This window comes from Chaetodon trifascialis, chromosome 19 (genome assembly GCF_039877785.1).
Source record: "Chaetodon trifascialis isolate fChaTrf1 chromosome 19, fChaTrf1.hap1, whole genome shotgun sequence".
Taxonomy (NCBI): Eukaryota; Metazoa; Chordata; class Actinopteri; order Chaetodontiformes; family Chaetodontidae; genus Chaetodon; species Chaetodon trifascialis.
In genome coordinates, this window is record NC_092074.1 from 6,504,583 (window position 1) to 6,522,224 (window position 17,642).

At 42.9% G+C, this 17,642-nt stretch overlaps 1 protein-coding gene across 1 annotated transcript; it reads right to left on the bottom strand.

The window, feature by feature from the left end:
• Positions 1-1,199: 1,199 nt before the first annotated feature.
• cnstb (consortin, connexin sorting protein b) lies at positions 1,200-16,844 on the bottom strand. The gene is made up of 11 exons (XM_070987713.1): positions 16,829-16,844; positions 12,963-13,533; positions 11,598-11,707; positions 9,324-9,354; positions 8,034-8,120; positions 7,783-7,894; positions 7,002-7,023; positions 6,826-6,895; positions 5,391-5,665; positions 2,403-2,544; positions 1,200-2,292 (listed from the first exon to the last, which is right to left on the bottom strand). Exons 2-11 carry the CDS (start codon positions 13,048-13,050, stop codon positions 2,084-2,086), a joined length of 1,146 nt encoding a protein of 381 aa, XP_070843814.1. The 5' UTR covers positions 13,051-13,533; positions 16,829-16,844; the 3' UTR covers positions 1,200-2,083.
• Between the last annotated feature and the right edge of the window lie 798 nt (positions 16,845-17,642).

The following is a 17,642-nucleotide window of genomic DNA, read 5'->3' on the forward strand; positions in this document are numbered from 1 at the left end:
AGGCTCAGGATCGTGCCGAACACCAGATGGAACATTTATAGAAAGATGCATTCAAGAAAGATATAAAACGAGTGTTGTTGTCAGTGATGATGTACTCCATCTACGTTTTTTGTTTTTAAACCACCTGTATTTCCGTAGCTGTTTGCTCTCTGCACAAGGAGCCTAGATATGATCATAAATCCAGATGGAGATCAGGATTATTTGGTCGCACACTGAAAGGTGAACATGAAAACACTGAGCACATAATGTATAAATAGAGGGTAAGTGCCTGAGTTTGTGCAGCGGCTGTTAAATCACTGCATTTCATATAGATAACCATGATGATGACACTGAAATGCATTGTGTTATAAGGTGGTCGACTAATGTTTTCATACAGTCGGCTTGATTCTACACATAAAGCGAGAAGGGTAGCCTTTCAAATTTAAGGTATTTTGTCAGGCAGGAAAAACTAAGATGGAATTTGTAGCAAAATACTTTAAGAGCTTGTATTTGTCTCTTTGAACCAGTCAAAATGCATTATTTAATATATCATTTTATTAGCAAACAAGATGCATTTTTATCCCCAGGTTTGAACTACAGAAAACAACTGGTCAGAAATTAGCCGAATCACAGTCTTTGGCTAAATTTGAATCCTGTGACATGTCCTGTCAGGTCCAGCAAGCTTGAGGAAAGACTCTACTTTGGTGTTTGGTGCAAATTTCCCCTCAAATAAAAGTATGTCATTAAGTTAAAAAAGTTTACTTCCTCCACTGCACTTATTGCTGCACGTGAAAAAGGCCTCTGCTGAACAGTCTTACTGTTATCTGAGAGAACTACTGCATCACTGCGGCCTAACTCTGGCTGTTCACTACATCTGTGGTGGCTTTGACTGACCCAGCATGCAACCTAAACTCACAGCCTCCCACCACCAAGACATCATGACCCCATGGCCTCTTCAAATCAATGATGCGGGAAGTTAGCAGAGCTCAGCTTTTCACTGTGCGGGGTTGTGGTCAGACCCCCGTTTAGGCTACTAATTGCCTAAATTTGGAAATATCATTATATTATATACAATGCATTTTGTATTCTCAAATTACAAATGACTTGTATTTTAATGAAAGAGCAATATTTTGTATTTTATTTTGATGGGGATGTTTGCAGTCTGTGACAAGATACTTTTGATGTATTTGTATGCAAACAACATCCTTCATGCAGACTGCTTTATGATGCTGTGCTTTGCTTTTAATAGACCACGCTGTACATTTACCAGTATCACACACAGTACAATGCTTCTGGTCATATTCAGATGGTGAGAGGAATGTTAAGAATAACCACTTGTACTGAGGTAAACACAAGGATCTTGTAGTAAAGGCTGGAAAGGCTCATCTGTATCTGGAATCAGGGGTTTTTCAAAATAATATAAATCTCTGTCGTCGGGCTGTATAAAACTTGTGACATAAGTGTACAGCCCTACAGGATATTCATTCAACAGAGATCAATCAACAGAGGAAAAGATAATGGTCACACGAATTTAAAGAGGAAACAAATCCTCATTTGAACCATTAATCATCCAAAAAACACAACACACACATAAAATCCTAATAGTGTGATGACAGCTTCTGTCTGAATAAGTCAAAATAAAACCACCAGAAGGAGAAATACACACACAGCTACAACTGCTACACATGTGAGGGAAACACAAGTACACAGATAAACTACTATTTCTGTTAAAATATAAATATTGTGGAGAGTTGAGCGCCTTATAATGTGGTATCTGCATCCATACAAACAGTAGTAAACAAGAGCTGTAAACTCTTGCAACATGCATGCTTGAGGATCATGACAGTTTTTCCTGTCGGGTGTTGCTGCAAGCTTCCAGCAGTGAGGCCTGAATCTTGGACTGAAAGCTCAAATCCACAAAGGACTGAAGCTCGAGTCAGTGCAGAAGAAACCGAAGCTTTAAACAGTCTGGAAGGCAGCATCAGATTAATGCCTGTCACGCTGACTCCAAACTGCAGACTCAAGTCACTGTCTCTCGTCCTCTGTCTCTGTTGTACTCCGCGTCGTCCATTACAGTACAAACATCTGGACTGCAGATGACAGTCTAAGTCCGGAGGGGCAGCCAGTGTCTGAGCCCTTCAAAGAACCTCCGTACGTTCGTGACGTAGAAGTCGATGTTCTGAGTGAAGTCGGTGCAAATGTTGGAGTAAGTGTCCACCAGGGTGCAGTAGAGGGCGGTCCCACCTATGCTGATCACAACGGTAACCAGACACAGCAGCAGCAGGATCAGGCAGGAGTCTCCACCCACCTCATCTACAGAGAGGAATTGGACAAATGTGACACGCTTTTTGACAGTTTGTCTGTAGCATGTGTCCTCCACGTGCTCATAGAAATGTTCGCACTGTAGATGAGGTGAAGCGTACCTTGCTCAATGCCGTCCTCTGGCTCACTGAAGCGAACTTTACGTTTGGAGGTCTGTTTAGTAACGTTGCTTGGGGGAGGCAATCCGTCCAGAGATGCTCTCCTTCTCTTCAGAATGGAGACCAGACCATCAGGCGAGGAGCTCTGAGAGAGACACAGACACAAGAGAAAAGATCACTAATGCTTTATGTCCTCTTGTTTTAAGGACCAGGTTTTAGGGGTCACTTTACCCAGAACCTGAACTGGTGCTTAAATCAGCCCAATGTCTTACGGTAGGTCTGCAGGGTCTATGCTAAGTAGATTGAAGGAAAACTATGATTTATTTATTTATTTGTTTGGTTGAGATTTGGTAATTTGGTTATGAGAACACTGTACTTACCAAAGTGATCACTGAGACTGCCAAACTAATATCTAAAAATAGGTCCAACAAGGCACAAACAGTCAAACATTTGGATATGATTTACACAGACAGTTCTGAGATAAACCGACAGTGTGCAAACCTGCTATGTCAGTAATAATCCCTCATTGCACGGGAAAATTCAGTGCACACAACTATGGCAAGCATGGAGGGTCAAAGTTGAATGAGGGTGTTGATCTGTAAAATGTCACAAATGTTTACAACAGACGTCTTCAAACAAATCTGACTAAAATGGGAGTTTCTGTAAAATCCATATTGAGAGTTACTCTGTTGAACCTGTTTTCAGTGATGTCCAAGTTCTAATAAACCATAATTTCACTGTAAGTCATTGAAGAACAAGCATATCCAACAGTAAGTCGTCTTTGTCACATGCCACAACTAATAGCTCAGCTGAACACCTCAGTTTAAATAAGGACAATGAAAGAAAGAAATACATAATGAGTGGCAGGGAGTGAACAGGCTCCATCTGCAGACTAATGTGAAACCTGCTGAATGTTACGTATTAATCAACAGACAACCAGCAGCATTTAAGAGGAACTGGAGCTGAGCCACAGAAGCTTGGCTGAGACAAGTAAACACAGAGCTGCAGGAGAATAGGTGCAACAACACAGAGGCACAATAAAGTGTTTCAATAGGAAATCATGATGAGTAGCTCAATATGCAGAGAGACCAAAGTTACAGTCAGATTTCTTACATTGTATGCACTGCATTAAGGATGTTTAAACTGCAGTTACACTGCACTGTGAGGAAGAAGCGTCATTTCTATCAGACCTTAAAACACCAGCACCATAATGAAACCTTTTGACCTGATCATGATCATAAACAAACCACAGAACAGAAGCAACAACACACTGCGTGGTCATACGCTGAGCACTGAAGCGGAGTCATTTCTCAAGCTGCCGGCCTCATCTGCTGCCATCATTTACAGGCCAGTTATTTACTGAGGTCAGTGGGTCGACAGCGTGCTGAATACTGCAGTGGTCATCACATTCCATCAAGTCTGTACAGAGGCGATTTAATAAAGAGAAAAAAATGGAAAAAGTTTGAAAATTCATGTATGAAATTCATGTTTGTGTAGATTCTCATTCATCCAGGTCATGGTATTTCTTAGTGCTTTGAAATCAAGCAAGTCCAGCTGCCTTTTAAAGCACTTAGAAATATGAAATTCAGTCTTATGCCCTTTCAGACACAATGCAACAATGGCACCGCTCTGCTCTGACAGCCGCTCTGCTCTGACAGCCGTTATTTCCAGTGGCTCGTGTCATGCTTTTTCACTGCATCAAGTCAAGCAGCACAAGCAGCCCAGCACGCCGTCTGAGCCCAAAGTTCAACCTAGTCGATCATCCAATCTACTTCACACTTGGCGGGTATATTGTTAAGGACCCAAGGACATGCACTGTTGATATGACGGACATGCATCACGTTCAGTATTAATAAACTCCGAATAAACAAGCAAACTGTGCAGTGGTGGTGGCGGGCCTCAGGGCTCTGTGGAACGAGGCCTTGACCACACACATATGGATATCTTGCAGATATTTTGAATAAATATCACTACAGTCCAGCAACTTGTACCAAATTTTTTTCAACATTAAAGGTTACCCATTTAAATTGAACAGAGGTTTGTTTATCGTGTTTCGTTTTCTAGCTAATCTGGCCACCTAGCATTCAGATATTCCAGCAATGGGCATTACTGCTATTAATTTTCTGAACTTGTTGTTTATAGACGATTCTGTAAAAAATGACTGAAAAAGAAAAAGTAGAAAAATGTAAACTTGCTTGGTAAAAAATAAAAACTCCAAAAACCTCATGAAATGTGACTCAAAGGAGTCCAACCCATACACACCCATTTAAACTTCCACTGGGTTACATAACAGCCACAGTCCTGACCCCGTCAATGAGGCCTTCGGCCTGTACTGCCTGTTTGGACAAGCTCTGATTTCACATCCACCTCTACGAAGAACCAGGCCCTTACTGCTCGGTGTTTGAGCCAGGACACGATGTTGGCTCGGGCCCCACCAGTAATCTAGCCCCTTTGGCAGCGAAAACATCCCAAGTGTCAGGCCACGCCAGTGAAGATGGGTGGAGGTTTCTGAACATAGAGAAGTTGCCGATGATCTCACCAAGGGACTGCAGAGATCACTAATTCGGGAGTGTCCCAGCAAAGACAAAGAACTGTGGGCCAGAGAGCAAAGCAAGTACAGTCTTTCTTTAAGTCTAACAGATAGTACAAACAGCAGAGGACCAGGGAAAGGAAGGAAGGAAGGAAGGAAGGAAGGAAGGAAGGAAGGAAGGAAGGAAGGAAGGAAGGAAGGAAGGAAGGAAGGAAGGATCGATGCATGCGGGAGATGATACATGAATGGTGAGGAGAGAGGACAGAAGGCAGGAAGGAAAGCAGACAAAGATAAAGAGAGAGATACATGATGGGAAGAAATATTTATACCCTTCCTCTATTCATCACAATAGCTCACCTTTATGCATTCATCTTTTACCTAAATCACACTGCCTGCCAATCTGTTTCACCTCCTCTGTCACCTCCAGACAGCAGAGCAGCACACACACAGTGTATTCCTACCCCCTCTGTGTGGGACAGCTTGGCCAGGTCCTTGTCTGAAGCCTGGGGGACTCCTGTCGGCCACTCCACCTTCACCTCCTCCTCCTCTGGGGTCTCCTCACACGGCTCCTCCTCCTCGTCCACTTCCTGTCCTTCCTCATACATCTCTTCCTCTCCTCCTTCCTCCTCCTCACCTTCCTCCTGATGGTCTGTCTGTGTTGAGGGAAGATCTGATTCTGAGCTCTGCATGCTTTGCTCTTCTTCTTCCTCCTGGTGTGTTGCTTCAGGACTGTTGACTAGAATGTGAAAGAGACAAAGGACTTTGGTTATTGATTATGAATTATTACTCAGGTCTTACTCTATCTGAACTTACTGTATATTAATATAGAGGCCACAGTCTATGAGTGAGTGAGGATGTGTCGTAAGGAACATGAAGGCTGGAAATGGATGAAAATGCACATTAAGTGACAGTGTTGCAATTAATAGATTTTAGCCATGTGAGTGGCATTGCTCTACAGATCACAATGTCACTTGGTCCAGCTGAAATATCTCAAAAGCGATTGGATGGAAGGACATGAAATTCTACACAGACACTCATAGCCCTGAAAGGATGATTCCTACTGACTTTGCCATCAAGTCAAAATTGATCCTGTCCAGCGCTTCCATTTATGAAAAAAATATCTGCACTAAACCAGACATTTAGACTTTCCACATGATTCTGGCCATAAAAGCCTAAATTTGGCTGCTTTTGGCACATTGCAATGCCACTATTCAATCATACACACTGATCTTAATTATTGCATATTTTAATGTTTGCCTACCCGATCATTAAATGAATAAGAATGAACACTGAATTTGCTCCACACAAACAGGAGAAAATCACTCAGTGGAAGGAAAACCAAAAATCTAAACCATGAATATAATATATAAATAATTATGACATGGAAAAATGATGACATAAGTTTCATTACATCATTTTTCATTTTTACAACATGATCTGGGACCTCTGACATTAGTTTGCACAATTGCTCAAAGGCAAAAAAATACAATAGCTTTCTAGAACATTTTAAACTGTAAAATCACAGCGTGAGGCCGAGGCATGGCCTGCGTTTTCCCGGTATGACATAGGCCTGTAGCTTCAGTGTGTTTGCAATGCGTCTTACAGATAGTTCAGCTGTAGAGAGCGCGACGTAAATAACGATGATTCATTCATTTGTTCATTAAGCCCATAAACATCAGTGTAGCATATCTGAAATTTTTTTAAACTTTTCAATGCTTACTATGCATCCCTTCAGCCTCAAGTGTACTTCACATCTCATGCTTATTAACAAATGTTAGCATGCTAACACACTTAACTAAGACGGTGAACATATCGTACCTGTTTAACATCAGTATGTTAGCATTGGCATTGTGAGCATATTGGCATGCAGAGGCTGTAGATGGTTACAGTGTTTACCTTTATGATGACAGGACTGCAGCGTCTTGTTCAAGCCCTGAAGGTCAGTCAGTGTTGCATTCAGCGTTTTCTGTTGAATCAAACATAGCTGATAACAATGTGTCATGGAGGAGGAATTATTATCATATAAAACCGAGCATGGATCAATATAGAGAGGGAAGTTTCACGTGTCTTACCTGTTCCACACTGTTGGATGGTCTAAGTGATGCCAAGAAGAGGAACACAGAGACGAAGTAAAGAGAAGGTGGAGGAAGACCAGGCAGACAGCAGGAGAAAGAGAACAGAGAGAAGTAAGCGGAGGCAGACAAAGATCAGACATGGTTAATGTCTGTGTGGTTCATATGCAAAAACACGCTCTATCCACGTTTTGATTCATTTTCCTTAATCATGTTTTTGTGTGTGTGCACTCAAGGGAATATCAATCAAACCAGTGTTGATTTCTGTTTTGTTTTTGCAAATTAAAAACATTCTTCAGGCCTTTCTGGCAGTAGTTGGCATCTGTTCTCAAAAATCTAATTTGCCTGCACTGAATAACTCTGGGCTGCAGTAACATACCAAGTCAGTCACAGGACAGGTGGAACACAACAGCGTCTGGCATGCAGACCTGGGGTATTTGTCTGGGTCTGGTGGAAATCACTACCTTGCAGGAAATGTTTCTGCCCTGTCATGAACATTGATTTTCCCACTGAGTCCCATGTGTGTCTGTTTCTTCGGCGTATCATCGTCCAGTGTATCCACACGGGAGATGAAGATAGGGGTCAATTACAGCAAAGCTAAATGGGCACTAAAAGGTTTCTGTCTGACAGTGATGCAGGTAATAGGAGGAAAGGGCATGAGAGGAATCAGGCTGGGAGGCTGAGCTGTTCATGGTGGAAGTTTCCTCAGTGTATACGTGCTGAGTTGTGGGAAACTTGCCTTTACTGAACGTGTGCTGTGTGTTGACGTGTTAATGCATACCTGAGGTGTGTCCGACAGATCTGGCTCAGGGTCTCGATATGTTTCTGATCGATACCATCGGTCGGGGCGGGGAGAGTGCTCTCAGCGACTTTCTTCTCTCTCCACTGGCTCTCTGGGAACACATGTGGAGGACGAGTGCACGCAAAATAAATCCACATTCCCACCATTTCTGTCAGTACTGCACAGAATTACATTTAGGTTTTTGATCACTAGAAATATTGTGCAGAAGGAAGAAACAGGCGCGTGCATACCCCAGCTCTCCTGCAGGGCACCAAGGTTGGACAGCAGACGTTCGTGGTAGAGCTTCTCCAGCTGTAGGAACTGGATGGCCCACTGGTCTGGTCGCATCGCTCATTAAAGACACCAACTGAGACTTTCAATCCAAACATGTCTGCTTAGCTACAGTTAACTACTGCAGTTATTTTTAGAGTTTTTACATTGGCTGGGTCAGTTTTATGACACTGCAGTCAATACAGTCCCTAGCCTCATGTGTAATTGTCATTCACTCTGTTATTGTCATTAGTTGTTCATGCTCCATATCCAGCCTTGTCCCACTCTCTCATCAGCATGTTAATCAAAGGTCACCCCCCAGGCTGAACCAGGCCTTGCGCCAAAACACTTGCCCCTGACTTCAGACCTCTTTGCCGACTCCATCGCTACTCTCCGCTCAGGTTATCTGTCCCATTTCATAGGCTTTCTACGCCACACACTTCTGGTTTCGCCACCACTTTTGCCAAATGTTATCCACATCCAGAACACACCCTGAACAGTACTCTGGACATTCATTCTGCATTGAAGCCGCCTCTACTGCTTCTAGACAGGGAATCCCCGACCACATCATGGCTGGTGTTCCCCATCATACCTCACATCCACAATGATCTGAAGGACCTCAGAAACATCCATGTGCAGATTTCCACTTGAAGTTCCTTTGGGGTACAAACCTGGAAGTCTGATGGCATTTGAAGAAACAGGTTCCCCCTCCAGTCTTCCCTGTCCTTCACCCTCAACTCCTGTCTCCCTGCTGGCAGCTGACACTGGTCTTCCATTGCACTCCATCCATCCGTTCACAACAAGATTTCTCTCTTCATCCCTACATCCCTCACCCTTCTTACTCTTACCCCTTCATCCCTGTACCCTCATATCTCCATCCCCCCATCCCTTCATCTCTCAATCCTGATCCCAGTTTGCTCCCTCCAAACCCTTACGCATCCCTCCTTCATCATCTCGGCTCTCCTCCATCCATAATACGTAATTAACTATTCTAAATTTGTATCTTATTGGTGCAGTCATTGTTAGTGAATAATACTTTTGTCCCTACACGGCACAGGTCTCTAATAGAAGAATATGTAAAGCCCTGAATCTGTCTTGCTTGATGACCAAAGGTGAACCCTGTTTTCAACCAAGTGAGACAGAAAAACTGACTCCATCGTTAGTTATTGTGAGTTGATGTAGCATCACACGTTCCTGTCTCACTCAGTCATGACTCAGATTGAAAATACTAGTGACTGACAAATGTCACAATTCATACTTCAAAAGGATACAATCCTCTTTGAGCGAGTAAGCCTCTGCAATCTGAAAAAAAGGATAACTGAATGAACAGGAGTTACAGCGCGCTTATTCACACACACAAGTTCATTTGTACTTGTGCAATATACAGAACTGTACATTATATGTGTAACTCTGACTTAAAATCACCTTGAAACAAGTCATGTGATGGCATTTCAGTGTGAAGCTTTGCTTTTCACCCATGCAGCATCAGCGAAACAAGGTGACCTTAAAGTGCACTGCTGTTCTCTGAAAATGATTTGTTGGACACTAATTAGGCCGTTCAGCCACATGTAGATGTTTTTGTTTTAAATTAAAGAAATTCCTTCTAAGATGAAGATCATGTGACACGTCATACCAAGAAGCAGAGCCATGCAGACACCCGGTCAGATATGAAGTCACATGCAAGCACTCATGGTGTGGATTAAAGTGTCTCTGTGGGCTTTTTCCCATCAGTGTTCCACCTTCTTCTCCACAACCAGGCGGCTGTATGATTTACTAAATACAGAAGGTGAAGTTTCACCTCCTCACATGTTCTGTATTTCCATTATATCAGGTGGTTTTAGGGCTGCAGCTAATGATTATTTTTATTATCAATTAATCTCTTTTCTAGGTTTTCTAGTCAAAACAATGTGGGTTGTAATATATCACAAATTGTGAAACATGCCCTTTGTAATTCCCCGCAGAGGAATGTGACTGATCTAGATTACTTGTTTGATTGGTACAAAGTCCCAACACATTAAATACCATACACATCAAGAGCCAACAAATGTTTTGGCTGGAAAAATAACTGAAACAAATGTTGATTTTCTGTCATTTGACGAATCAGCTGATCAGCTCTCATTAGTTTCCTCTCTGCTCACAATGACCTCTGACCCTAACTTTGTGCTGTACACCTGTATCTTCTCACTGGCCTGTATTGTTCGCCAGTGTCTGCTTAACAGGAGACAAAAAACGTTGCCTTCAGGCTCAGTGAGAATGACGCCCTGTATGTTTCTGAAAAAACATTTCCCTTAGTTCACATAGTGGCCATGGACAGATGAGGTGATGAGGGCCCTTGACTTGACCACAGACATGTGAAGGGTCCCCCGTCGCACTTCTTTTTTAACATTTGTCAAATTAATTACAAGTCTAAATCATTGCACACTATAGAGAATATTTTAAGAGGCCATCAAAGGAACCTGAATGAAAGGAAGCCTTTAATTATTATTTAATTATTCTGCTGTCAGACATATTGAAATAGCTTTATTAATTTAAATGTAGACTTCCTGTAGCCTCAGTATAATGAAAATAAATATTGGATGAGATGGATCAGATTGGATCAGACAATTGGATCAGTGCATCATTTAATCAGAAAATATCCAATATTACAAGATTTGGATTGTGGTCAAGAGTAAAGAAGACATTAATAGGACACCCCTTACTGAGCCCTCTGACGTTCCAAAGGGAAATCTTAGTAGCTGTCACCTCAAACTGAAGCTCTGGCTTAGGGGCCCCCTGACCCCCTGCATCAGTGCCCTGCAGGCCGGCTCAGTAATCCATCCATGTTAGCAGAAACCTGCTTCTTACATAGATATCATTTCCCTGGTAATTCAGTGACCTTCTTGCATTCCCTTACTTAATTGATGATGTCTGCACCTGTAGCTCTATCCTGCATTAATCACAAACCTCCCATCAGAGGCACACGTGCAAACATGTTCTTTTGTCTTCAGCTTCCTGACTTGTTCTCCGGGCTATGTTTAGCATTTAACAAATGAATTCAGGCCATGAAACATTTGGTACACCAGAATAGCAGAGGCTAGCAGATATGACCAAACATGGACTGTCATGTCTAACCGAGGATGGACGACACTGACCATGTTTCTGCTCAAAGTGGGCCCACATGCTGAACATTATAGCATCACTCACACCAAATTCCTTGCAACTGGAGTGTATTTGTTAAAAAAAGATAAATCTGACAAAAGCAGTTCTATGATTTGTTACCGTAAGAGTGATCAAACGAAAATTTGCTTTTCTTAGTATTTGAGGCAAAGCTATTTCGCCTTTGTTCCGTGATTACTGCAGTTGGCAGAGCAGCAAAGTAAACTATAAGCTTCTCAAACTCCTGACTTGCTGATTCAAATTAATCTTGTTAGGAAACTGTGGTCTACAAAGTTTTGCACCCACAACACGAAACCACTTCCATTGTCCTTTTCATTTAAACGCAGAGACTGAACCAAGCTATATCTGTGGAGACGCAAACACACACACACACACACACACACACACACCTGGTGCAGGGAGTGTGGCAGCAGTGTGTAGTCACTGTTTTCTCTGAGGGACTGCAGGGAGGCCAACAGCTCTGGGCTAGGGCCCGCCAGTCCATCTCCAGAGACACTTCCTAGAAACGCACAACACAAACAAACACTAGAATGAAATAGACCTAATATTTGAGATGTTTCAGCATCATTATGGTAATGTTGCCATTTTATTAAAACCAGCTACATCTCTCTGCCTTAGCTTTGAGGGAGTAGTTTGGCTTTTAGGGAAATGAGTTCTTTCACTTCCTTGTAATAATAATAATAATAATAATAATAAACTTTATTAATACTACATTTTTTAAACAAAAAGTGCTTTCCATGGCTGAGCCAGGATTAAAACATTTCAGGAGGCAATGATCCAATAATAATACAAGATGATAATAATAATGATTCTGCAGCCTCAGATCTTCAGGGAGGGAGTTCCAGAGCTGAGGGGCTCTGACTGCCAAAGCCTGATCACCTTTAGTCCTGAGTCGCGACTTAGGAAGATCTGGCTCAAAGAGGAGCAGCAGTTCAGCAATATAACTGGGAGCTAAACCATGAACTGCTTTGAAGTTTATCAGTGAAATCTTAAAATCAGTTCTAAAACTTCATGGTAACCAGTGAACAGGGCTGATACAAAGACACTGACAGCCAGTGACACAGTGTGTGTGTGTGTGTGTGTGTGTGTGTGTGTGTGTGTGTGTGTGTGCGTGTGTGCGTGCGTGTGTGTGTGTGTGTGTGTGTGTGTGTGTGTGTGTGTGTCATGGCAGCCCCAGAAGACGTGGCAGATGCTAAAGCTAGCTGACAAACAGGCTATTACCTCAGCAGGTTGCCATCAGTGACGGCCTGTCAGCCCCTCGCCTGCAGCCATGACTGTGACAATTAGTCACTATTAGCTGTAACTGTATAGTGCAACCCTTATGTAACACGGCTCCAGCTGTGTAGTACATTGCAGATATCCAAGAGTATTGGCCGTGGCTTCCTTACAGCTTAGTATCATCCTGATCATCTTAATCTCTGTTTTTTCCGGTGCACCACAGCAGTTTGTGGGAAAGCTTGGAGTTGTGCTGAAAAGCTTTCAATCAGCAGTCTTCTGCAGAATAATGTGTGTTATTCTTATGCAGTTTATCTCTGCTGTGCTATGAAATTAAAAAACAGGGTCATTTAAACATGATAAACTATCTTTCAGTGGCATTTTAATGAGTAAGATGTTGTGAGTAGTGTATGTTATTGTATCATTACAATCCACATTAGCTGATGCTGCAGAAAAAGCAGCACTTCCTGAGGTATACACACAAAAAGCACAACACAGACATATGTTAGATCAAAGTAAGCTGGAGAAAAGCATGTAACCTGTGGCACTGTCGATGCACACCCCTTCCTCTTTATGTGTCGTCCCGCTGTCAGGACCTTTCGGCAGGGTGGTGTTCTTGTTCCCCATCACCTCCGTCGCTGCAGCAATCTTCCCCTCCAAGTCGATGTTCCCCAAAAAGCTCCTCTGGGACCCTCCAGTGGGCCGTGGCCAGGTCTCTTTTATTCCAGCCCTCAATGGAAAAGCATTAGTTGTTCCTGACTTTTATCAGAGCACTTCCTTTGACTGAGATAAGCAAATTACTGGGGGAAGTTTGCGTTGCTCTAAGCTCCCAGAAAGGATTCAAGGGTGTCTCAAGGAGCGGAGAATGAGGTCTGCAGATCAGGTTTGTGATCACTCTTGATGGAGCATGTGATTTAATCCTCCGCTGCCTCTCCTGGGTGGTCAGGGAGATTTGAAATGTCCACCACAGTCTATAAAGGCTGGGCTGTAGACGATGATGTTCTCATTTACAGACCTTTCCGCAGTCCTTTATGTGGTTTATTGAGATTTTTCTTCTTTCTATCTTACACTCAGAATTCAGTGCAGCCTCCTTTGCTTGTCCCCAGGACGCTGTCAAAAAATAGAAAGTTTTTTTTTAAAAAAAAGCACACAACATGTCTCATGCATGCAATTTGTTCTGGGAAGGAGAGGACACATACTGTAAACCGTGAAAGAAAAGAGAGCTGAATGCATTGCTGGTGAAATGGCAGTTATGTCACTGACTGAAAGTGTCGCCTTTGTGTCTAAAGCATGACTGCCCACTGAGGCATGGCAGAGTGCTCCATTCTCAATCACATCATAGTAGTCTGTGGAGTAGAATAATGAGCAGTGAGTGTGTTACAGTGCGGACAGACAGCACACTGTTACAACAAGCCATTCTTGCGCCAGTGAGGGTCAACATTTTATTTCGTACAAAGTATTTCAGTGTTTAACTGAAAAGGTGGATATATTGTGACTTGTATTTGTGAGTGTGATTTACGTTAATTGGGCTGCGAAGATGTAGAACTGTGCTTAGCAACAGAGTCTACAGCTACGCTAACAGCTCTGTGAGGCTGTGCAAGCAGTGATTTGAGCTAAATGCAAATGTCAGCATGCTAATATGAACACATGTAATTTTAACATGCTGGCATTCATCACCTTCACTGTTTACTTTTTGTTTTGTGTGTCAACATGCTAATATTTGCTAATTATCAGGAATCGCAAAGTGCAGCTGAGGATGATGGGAACGTCCTTTTATTGACTGAACGGTTAACCATTAAATTACATTTGACAGATTACTGTAACATCAACCCTTCCTTCCTCCTTCATTAATATAAATATAAGTTTTCCTCCAAGATGAAATGTGTCACACTGGGCTAACAGTCTGATGTATGTGTACCACAGGACTCGCCGTCTACAACGTGCAAAACACCTCATCATATATTATTATTGCATGAAGCAGAGTAGAATCTGAAGGTGAAAGTCTACATTTGCAGGCCTTTAGCTGATGGTCTGACAGGGTAAATATTTATTTTCTTGGCTAACATCATATCACAGCAAGTTCACAAGGGTGTACCTGCAGCTGTTGATCATTACGGAGAGAAACCAAACACAGCATTGTCAAGGCGTTTCCCTTACTCCGTGGGTTTCAGAGACAGATCCCTGTTTTCACGCTTAACACCTGCATCCATGTGTGTTAGCCTCCCCCGTGGGAATTGCATCACAAATGTACGCAGCACTGATGCAATTTTATACACAAGCTCCACTATAAGCTTGCGAGAACCACGGCTCCCTCTCTGTTGGCAGAAGGAGAACAGGCATTGGCTGACATGCTGTAGAGAAACGTATTTCCGCCTCACGAAACCTACATTTTCAGCCTGAGCGGTCTGCGGGCATGAAAGCCGTGTGATACTACGTGTCCTCACAGCATGTTAGCCGTCACATGAACGCTGTGAATTCTGCAACATGGAATGTGACATGAAGAACAAACGCTGGGAGCAGAGGCTGACTCGCAGGATGTGTAGCGTGAAATTAAGAACGATGCAGGGAGGGCTAAAGGTGAATATCTGTGTGCATTTTATGCAAACGCAGGACGACAGCTTTCGGTTTGTGAGGTTTTTCCTGTGAATTGCTCCAAACGCTCCTCCAGCATGGTTAGTTATTGATGCTAACTCTATTCATGCGGTAACATTGAAGGCCTTATTGCACTCTTCTTTCCTCTGCTTCTATTTACACAACAAATGCGACTGTGGCCTCCTGACTAAAAATTTGAGTTCAATGTAGACACTGTTTTGGCCTGCAGACGCACCACAGGTGTCACATCACACCTTTCCCTCGTCTTTGATGGACAGTACCTTGTTGTTCTGGCAAGGTTAGGAATAAACACAGTAAGGGACTCTTTTCAACTATTAGTCAATAATTTTTCACTAATTTTTGTGGATATCTCCAAATTCGCAATTTTGTCCATATCTCATTTCCTGATTCTGGTCTTGATGGATTTTTTTTCTGACTTTCAAGTATCCAGTGGTCTCAATTCCTCTGTGGCAGGCAATTAGAGAGGCATGCAGAGATGGGCTAGCTGGATATTTTAGGAAACATGCTCATTTGTTTTCTTGCCAAGAGTTAGGTGAGAAGATGCTACTCATATGTCTGAGCCAGGAGATTGTTGGCTTAGCTTAGCTTAGCTTAGCTTAGCTTAGCTTAGCATAAAGACTGGAAACGGGGAAACAGCTAGCCTGAGCCTCGTATGTACAGTACAGATGTGAGACCTGTATGACAGCATATAATGGCCACTTTGGGTCAGAAAAAATACATTTTTTGTAGACAGTTGTGAATTTAGGAGAAGAAAACATTTTCTAATGAAGCACGCCTCACTTTGCATGGTTGGATCAACCTCATCTCACCACAGATGCTGCTGCTCGCTGTGTTTCGTGCCCAGAATCATCATAATGTCATGAGCATCCGGACTTTGAGGAATTTGCCGGTAGATGGACCCAGTGATATCTTTGCATCTGTCCATTGTGTTGTAGTTCCTGTACAAGCTGATGAGGCAGAACACAGGGTGTCTGTGGTGTATCGGGTTGATGCAGCCTTGCAAAGCCAATTGATGTGGTTCCTTTAAAAATAATCTTTTACAATATTTTCTCTACATTTGTGATTTACAAGAGAATATCCAACTTTCTTTTTCTTGTAAAGTTCCGACTGTAGTCAGAGTTTTTTTTCCTACAAAATACCAGCCTCCACCTCTGGCACTGTATTACTTTAATTTATTTTATTTTCTAACCTACAGTGGCCCTGATACGCTGCTGACTATCCCTTTAAAACCTGCTCGTCCATCATGTTTTCTTTCTTTATTAAACACTGAACTCCAGCCGCTGTCACACACACTGAGCTCACTGTCCACTGGCTTCCATTCATTTCTCTCAAAAAATGTCGCACGAGTGGGTGGCGCGTGTGTGCGTGAGCGTGCACGTGTGCGCGCTAAGCAACGTGAACATGTGCATCGGGGGCGCGTGCCGCTGACGGGTACGCACCACGAAACCTCGCGCTAAATTAAACCTAATATTTTTTGCCTAAATCCATTTTCATGTCGCTTTTTTTTAAAACCATGCATATTGACATTAACTGTCTAAAAACAAACAAACAAACAAACAGCAGTCATGGCGCGTCTGAAGCAGGCTGTCGAGTTAATTGCGGATTTCTCTGCTTTTACCACAATAATATTCCTGTAACGTCCGTACATCCTATTTTCCTGCGACATCCACATGAAACCTAGTTCCTTCTAAAGAGGCAGACAAACACCCAAACCTTTCACTGCATCCAAGTTAATGTCACACAGCCACCCGGAGCACGCAGCCCGGGGCTCGCGCTGGAAGGATGCACTCACCGCTGGATGGTGTCTCAGCCGCTGATCGCCGTGAAACGCGGTGCTTTTCCTCCTCCGCCCGCAGCTGGATCCACGCAGCCCTGTCTCTCATCCGTCCGCCTCTCACTCTCAGCTCATGCTCCTTGTTTACGGTCCGATCCGGGGATTTTTCTGCTTCCCCTCATTGCAAAATATGGCCCATGCTCCTTCATGTCTTGTTTAGTTATTTATTTATTCGCCTCAGCGTGTGACGGAGGCTGCCATCTTGTGGCAGATGTGGCACACTGGCTGCTGGCTGTGTGTCAGCGGTTATGTAACAGCAGATGAAGCGGTCATATGATGGGTGTTAAGATGATAAACCTTACACCGGATTACAAGGGAAATAGTGAAAATGTGCGCTGCATTGTTAGTATTACATAAACAGAGAAGAGAACGACTGTAGATTGATTACCTTTGGCAGATTGGTGAGGTAGGAGTCGGACAATCATGATAATTGTGGTGCGTTTTCTTTACCTTCACTGAATCCTACTGCACTCACTCTTCAATCTGCCCTGAGTAATAACCTGCATCAGACATCAGAAGAAACAATGGCCTAAATCCTTCATCTCTGCTCATTTTATGTCCAGAAAACATCTGCAGATCAGCACAACACGGTACAGAAATTGGATGTTAGAGGAACAGAGTGCTTTGAGACTTGAATTACTGAAGAAGAGACAAATATATCCTGATGAGTTTTAGCACAGGCAAATCCCCCAAAACATAATGATGTGTCGAAAATGTGTCAAATACACTAAATTCCCAGGTCAGATTTTTAAACTGAGGATGCAAGAACAAT